Here is a 7,964-nt window from a genome sequence, read left to right on the forward strand (position 1 = left end):
GTAAACATTTTATAGATATTATTAGTATGTGATTAATGATTCCTTTTTTGGCATTTTTTTCAAATAGAATTAAGTATGGAACTTACATTTGTCATTTAGTAATAAATATATTAGTATTGAGGCACTCTTAATGGTTACTATACATTAATATTTACTTAATATTAATCATTGGATTAAGATTAATGGTACATACTTATAATTGTTAATTAATATTTCTAAAAATAAATTATTTTTTTCAAACTTGTAAAATGGTTACCTAATGATATGATGGTCACATATTTATTAAATAAAGAATAAAAAAAATCTTATTTAATATTCCTTTTTCATTCCTTCTTCACTCTTGATTCATTCATTTTATCCATTTCATAAAAAAAAATTATTTTGGAATTAATGAGAATAATTAATAAGATCATTATCTTTCCAACTAATATTTATTGACTAATTAATCTAAAAAATTCGAAATTATTAATTTTATATATTTTATTTATTTATTTATTTACATCATAATTATAATCATTCATCATCAAAAACTTATTGGTAACCATGGCTAATAACTATTAAGAAGTCTTCCATTAGTATTTTAATCTTTATATTTAAAAAAATTACATATTATTCTTAAAATAATCCAGATTAACCATGTTAAGCACATTAGAATTATAACCAGCGTTCAACCTGTTTCACATTTCAATAGTGCAATTAGATAGACTTAATCAGGTTCGTATTTTTCGAATTATTCATAAAGTTAATTAATCGGGTTTGACAAGTTTTCGCTAACCACTAACGTTGTTGCTGATTATTTCGATGTTAAAGCATCTGTTGAGTCAAAAGTAACAATATTACTTCTTTAAAGTATTATAAAAAACGAGGAATATATTTGGGAAAAATGAAACCAGTTTAGTTCAATACTGAACAAAATTGTTTATGAAAGTAAACTCTGAAATGAATCACCTTCATGCAACCAAAGTCCAATTATGACATGAATCATAATTCCTCATAAAGATGTTACTCAGACTACTGCAGGTTCTTTAAGTTTAGCTACAAGATTCTGGGCTACAGCATCGATAAATTCTTCAGTGTTCAAGTAAAACTCCCTGGTTACTCTGCAGACACACGTATATTATATATATAAGCATGAAGCATGTAAATAATCACGAGGTGGTTGTTCAAAATTTGAGATAACCATGAAACATGCAACACAATCATTTCAACTCGTTTGTTGTGGTTTGTTATGTCATCAGAAGAATTAAAAAAGAAACCAAATAAATTAAGAGATGGTGAAGGTCCCACATACTTGGGTCCATGGGTCAAAATGGCAAGATCCTTGGTCATTTTCCCAGCTTCCACAGTCTCAACGCATGACTCCTCCAACTTGTGAGCAAAATCCTGCAATCTGTCATTTTGATCTAATTTGGCCCTGAAATCAGTCAATTCTTCAGGTGTTAGTTTCTTGATCGTGCTGACATGGTTTACAAAGGCAACAAAGGAGTACCTATGCTGTAGTCCTCGTGTCCATGCAAATATTGAAGCAATACTATTTGTACTGGTTTCTTGTCCCTTCTGATGTAGCCGGAAATGCCGAGTGACAGTCCCATGAGCTGCCTCAGCTTCTAATGTCTTACCGTCAGAGGATAACTGTACAACTAATTATTATGACTTTGTGTGATACAAGGAAAAGTAAGATATCAAGGGTGACACAATAGTAGTTTTGGTACAAACCAGTACAGAAGCCATGAGGCCCAAAGAGCCAAATCCTGCCAACCATACAAAAAACAAGCTTTTAGACATGGGGACAAAAAGTTAATATTTGATTTCCATATTGGGTCCATTTTCTGATGTCCCTAACTTTCTACTAGTTTTCCTGTCATTTTATTTTCAACTTTACAGTTATTTGTGTGCACCTAAATGAAAATTCCATCCATGTTTTAGTATGGTTAAAAAGAAAGCCTTCATTGCTAATGAATTATTATATATAAATAACTCCACAAGCCAAGAAATCGTTTAGCAAATTATATATTATTTTTCTCAAAGTTGGTAATGTTATGGTACCTTGTGCAAGTAGATCACTCTGGACATCACCATCATAATTTTTGCATGCCCAAACATATCCACCTTCACTTTTAAGTGCATAAGCCACCATGTCATCAATTAGCCGGTGCTCATACCTGAATAGCAAACAGACTTTGTAAGGGCTGTTAAGTAACATCTGAGCAATAGTAGATAAGCATATTTTCACCTAGTATGATACAAACCATATTGAATGCTCTTCAAACTTATGCTTCCAGTTCTCTTCGTATACCTCCTGGAATATGTCCTTAAACCTGTGTAATTCAAAAGACTAATATTTGTATGCATAATCTTCACAAAATGGGTCCATAGATTACCAACCAAAAATCTAAAGCATCAATACGTACCTAAAAAAATATGAACTAAAAAAATAAGAGAAAACAGATCTACCTGCCATCATATTTCTTAAGAATTGTGTTTTTGGTGCTCAAGTATAAAGGCCACTTCTTTGCAAATGCATAGGACATAGAAGACTCGGCAAAAGCTCGAATAGACTGAAAACACAAGGTTTTTCTAAACTTGTCAATACGCATTTGTGGAAACTGTTTTTAATTTTAATTTTTAACTTTTAAATACCTCATCCACATTATACATAGCAAGCGCTATCCCTGGACCTTTGAAATTATAGACATCAAGCTCCATTGGTGCACCCCCATCATCTGGAACTGAAATATAGAAATGAAAAGAGAGTTTGATGAGAAAAAATAGACAGAGACAGATTATAGATAGAGTGCAGAATAATTATTTAACATAACCAGTTTCTCCATTTGAAATCTAATACAACCACTTACCAAATACCATTTTAAGCTTTCCGGGTCCTTCAATGACTGCATCAGTGGCACGATACTGATCACCAAAGGCATGCCTACCAATACATATGGCTTTCTTCCAACCTGAAATTTAAGAAGCACAGTACTAAGTGGTAATTCACATGAATTTACCCCATTAAATGCAACAAGAACAATGAATTACCAGGAACAATTCTTGGAATGTTCTTGCAGAGGATTGGTTCACGAAAAACAGTACCTGCAAAAAGTATAAAAGTTTCCACTGTGAGAAAGATGACATACATGAAAATTTAGAAATGAAAAACAGCATAATCTAACAATGATGTCAAAAATCAGAGGATTTTCAGCAAATAATATAAATTTATACAGTATACATTTTGCAGTCATTAATTGAACAAAATTTGACTTTACTCCATTCACATAAAAGAAATTAGAAGGAAAAAAATATACAGCATTCATTAGCTTCCAATTTTTAAAGAATGTTCCAAAGCTAGCCAAACCTAAAAATGAATAAATCATTAGCCAAATGTTCTTGGGTCATATATTAAAGACATACCATTTAAGATATTTCTAATTGTGCCATTGGGACTCCTCCACATTGATTTTAGCCCAAATTCCTTGACTCTGGTCTCATCTGCAGAGAACAAAACAGCATAAACCACATTTAATCTTTACACAAATTGCACATAGGAAGTCTTAAGTAGACGAAAAGCTATTAACTAGTTCCATAATACCAAAATAATATGATTTCTGTGCAGACTAAATATTCATAAACCTTCTGTCGAGGTGGACACAATATAATCATTAGAAAAGAAGGATCTTAGATGGAAGAAGACCCACTAACCAGGTGTTATCGTAGCACATTTCACGGCAACGTTGTATCTGCAGCACAATAACGATGGTAATGTTAGTTAAAATAACACTTATATCGCTCCTCAGTTCTTGGAATCCTCACAGTTATCAGCATTGACCATTGGTTTTAGTCACTGGCATTAAATCTATTCCATTCTAAGCAAATTATACTTCTATGCAAGTTCTAATACAAGAAAGCCACACAACAAAAATACCCATTAACAGAATTGAGCAACATATGTGAAATATGGGATATAAATATACATACTAACAAGAGACTTACTTAAGAGTAGCTTCAGCACTCTCCACTGTAACTCTGTCGTCAGTAGCATCACGGTTCAATATTCCTAAATCATAGTACTTTATATCCAAATCTAGATAAGGAAAAATAAGCTGCAATCGCAATTTTAAAAAAAAATCATCAAATTATGGTTCTTCTACCAAGTTCCAATTCATGAAAAAAAAATTGACATCGAATTGAAGCTCGTACTTTGTCTTTTATCATTGTCCATATAATTCTTGTCATCTCATCACCTGATTTTTAAAAAAAAAAAATTACATCAATAAAACATTCAGAAATTGAGATATTTGTATAGAGTTTAAGAGACTAACCGTCCATTTCAACAATAGGACTCTGGACTTGAATTCGATCAATTCCCGACGAGGAAGCGTAGCATCGAAGCGAAGCGGGAGCAAAACTGGCGGAGAAAGTAACACGGCTGGCCTGAGAGACTCCATTGAAGAGCCTCGAGGTTGAGGTGGAGAAGACTCTAGGGTTTGTGAGGGGTTTAGAAGACGACGAAGAAATCATTTTGGCGCCGGCAATGGCAGATAACCGGAGTTTGGCTCTAAGCATTTGAAGTTATACGTGTGTAAGGCCGTACGTTACGGGGACTCTTTGGGTTAGTTAGTGTGCACTGTCGTTTAGGCTTTTCAGCTTTAGCCGCTTTAGAATTAGTTGTTCCCACGGCTGTGTGCTTAAGTTTGGGCTTTATCAAAAAAATAAAAAAATAATAAATGACAAAAAAAAACAAGAAACTAAAAAGTACTTATTTTTTAAATTGTCAAGAAATAATAATTTTATATTATTGATTATTTAAATTGTTATTTTTTATAATTTTTTTTATTTATTTAGGAAAATTATAGAGAAATGACCATTTTATATTGTTGATCACTTAAATTGTTATTTTTTTATAATTTTATTTATTTATTTATTTAGGAGTGTATGACTTTAATATAGTAATATATGCATATTAGTTTTATTTAATTAGTTTTTATTTTAAAGTTATATTGATTTTTTAAGTTTTTTATGAGTTGGTATATTTTTTTAATAATATTTAGCTTCTATTTTATTATACATAATTGTAGTATATAAATTTGAGATTTTTTTCTTATATACACTTAAACTGTGCAATAATAACATTTATACGGGTACACAGGCTTTTTAACTTTTATACAGTATCAAATAAATTTTTACAATAATACTACCTACTCCTAAATAGGGTATCACACGTGAATGACTTCTCTTACGCTAATCACCCACGACAGCAAACGAAGATCAATTGAAAAACTCCATGTATGCCCGCGATGAAGCTTTAGAAAGCAATAACAATTCAACCCACAACAAGATCTGGTTGAAAAACTGAAAAACAATTTCATGAAAATACTACAAATTTAACAATTTAACAGGCAAACAACGAGAACCAAACTTTGAATTTCAAAAAATTAAATTATCAAAACATTCTAGATACCTTCTAATCTATCAGTTTTATTTTGTAGATATTTTGGTTGCTATCTAATTGTTTTGTAAATATTGATGGAAAACATTGACTTGAAATTCTGGGAAATATAATAAAAACAGGGAGGTCATTTTGAAATTTTTATTTATAAAAATATTAATGTTGTGTTGTGTTTACGGTGTTGTCACAAATAATAGATAAATAAAATTAAAACAACATTCCAGCAACAAAACAACAACATTAAATCAATTACACAACAACAACAACAAAACAAAATATGAAAGGAGGTAGAAAATAACTTATAAACAAGTACAACTCAACATAGCCATTAAAAACCTAGAGAAAAACTCCTAAGTCCAAAGGAATTCACCACAGACACTAAGCTTGTAAAACTACATCTTGTCACTCACATGCATGGCCTGACCCAAGTTTAAGAGTAGTCTTAATGATCTTTGCATTCTTGAAACATCTGTGCTTCCTAAATAAATTTAAACAAAGCAAGATTTTGATCTTCATTAGGAGGACCGAAATATCCAAACTCAGACATAAAACAGAGACTTTAAAGTTTTTCCAGACTTGCCATTCTTCTTTTGAATGTTAGGAGTAGCTTCAACCTCAAAAACTAGTTGGATAACATCACGCATACCAGCATCAACCTCAAAGCAACTCGACTGCAACAATCCAACAACATATAAGAAAATAAGAAATTACACAACAATCATACATAAACAAAACAACAACATAAAAACAATAGTCCAAACAACAAATAAGAAATTATTTTTGCTCGCAATAGCTCCTGTGCTTCGTCAAAGCCTATCTGGTGTGCACACTAATGCCTACATTGCTTCAGCTCCAAGTATTTCTTTACAGAAACTTCGACACTTGAGCTCAATACTACGATAAACAAGAGTAATAGTGTAAGTAAAGAGAGCTTGAAGGCCACAGTTTTCAATTGCAAAAAATATGATTTGAGAAAAGAATGAGATGATTGATGGCTTATAAAAGAGTACAAATTTGAAGATGAGAACAGAAAATCGATGGGAGAGTATGCACAAGGACAAGTGTCCATGTTATATGTCTGTTATGTCAAGGACTCCATAGCCACGTAGTAAGCAAGGATGAGAAAGACAATAAAAAAATAACTTTTTTTTGTCTCTTACCAATAATAAAAGACAATGAAAATAAACTTTTTTTTGGTCTCTTACCAATAATAAAATATGGAGAAACATGTAGAAACTACAAAGAAAATAAATTGAGTGATAGTAGAGTGTACATAGAAATGAGTGGAGTGATAGTAAAATGTATAGGGAAATGAGTGGAGTGATTGTGATAGTGTAAGAAAAAAGAAATTAATAAATTATGAACTGAAAAGACAAAAGAGTGGGGGAAATTTAGAATAAGCTGCTAGTGTAGGGGATTGTGCAAAATAATAAATGGGAAAAAATGATGAAAAAGTATAGAAATTTGTATTAGATAACTATAAAGTGTATATGATAGCGTGTCTAGGGAATAGTGGTATAAAAGAAAACTGAAAATAATGTAAGTTGTACAAAAGAAAAATTAACACAGTAGAATAGAAAAAAAATATATCACTAAATCGTATTAACGTAAATATTAGGCTAATTTAAGTGCTCCATGTAAAAATATTTATAATTTTGTATCATGGTATATACATTTTAATGTTAGTATATAATTTTGTTAGTACAATATATACATTTTTGAGTAATAATATTTTAAGTTTTGTTGTTATATTATTTTTCAACTCAGTATATGTATTTTGTGGTATGGTATATCATTCAACAACTCATAAAAAACGAAAAAAAAAATTAAAATAACTTTAATATAAAAACTAATTAAACAAAACTAATATTTATATATTATAATATTAAAATATTTAGAATAAAATAGTAATTTTCTAAATAGCATATTTGGTAATATGTAATAATAAAAAAGTGGTTAGGCTATTTTACTACAAAATTAAAAATATGAATATCTATTTACTTTCACACACCATTAATGATCATTTTGCACTAAGCCTAAAAAAAACTCAACTCAACTCGGCTCCATATGTCTATGTTATTTGGGAAAAGTTGATGACTACCAATTTTTAAGAGTAGTTAACTAAAACTAGACACTAAATACATTCAGTTAAACTTTACCAATTATTATTATGAGACTTTCCTAAATTACCCTTATTTGAACACATGGTTCTAAGTGTTGTTATAGTATGTATTATATATGTCATGTTATAGTTAAATTGGAAATGCATTCTAATTGTAGTGTGTCATATATATGTGTGACAACTATATTTATATGATTGTATTCAATCTATGAAAAAATTATTATTTAAAATGTAAACATCAATGCTTAAAATCTAAATTACAACTCCTTAAAATTTAAACCACAAATTTTAAAATGTAAACAACAATCCTTTAAAATATAAACATCAAGACATAAAATATAAACCACAACCCTTTAAAAGTTCACCTTAAGGCTTAAAATCAAAACCAAAACTCTTCAA

The 7,964-nt window shown here is 30.2% G+C and overlaps 1 protein-coding gene across 1 annotated transcript; it reads right to left on the minus strand.

The window, feature by feature from the left end:
• Nucleotides 1-816: 816 nt before the first annotated feature.
• On the minus strand, nt 817-4,656 carry LOC133818181 (isocitrate dehydrogenase [NADP], chloroplastic/mitochondrial). The gene is made up of 15 exons (XM_062250909.1): nt 4,317-4,656; nt 4,195-4,238; nt 3,988-4,097; nt 3,697-3,734; nt 3,409-3,486; nt 3,037-3,090; nt 2,856-2,957; nt 2,641-2,729; nt 2,455-2,558; nt 2,250-2,318; nt 2,047-2,162; nt 1,717-1,751; nt 1,490-1,632; nt 1,292-1,414; nt 817-1,100 (listed from the first exon to the last, which is right to left on the minus strand). The coding sequence occupies exons 1-15, from the start codon at nt 4,558-4,560 to the stop codon at nt 1,007-1,009; spliced, it is 1,443 nt and encodes a 480-aa protein (XP_062106893.1). The 5' UTR covers nt 4,561-4,656; the 3' UTR covers nt 817-1,006.
• Nucleotides 4,657-7,964: the final 3,308 nt, after the last annotated feature.

Source organism: Humulus lupulus, chromosome 2 (genome assembly GCF_963169125.1).
Source record: "Humulus lupulus chromosome 2, drHumLupu1.1, whole genome shotgun sequence".
In the NCBI taxonomy this organism is placed as follows: domain Eukaryota; kingdom Viridiplantae; phylum Streptophyta; class Magnoliopsida; order Rosales; family Cannabaceae; genus Humulus; species Humulus lupulus.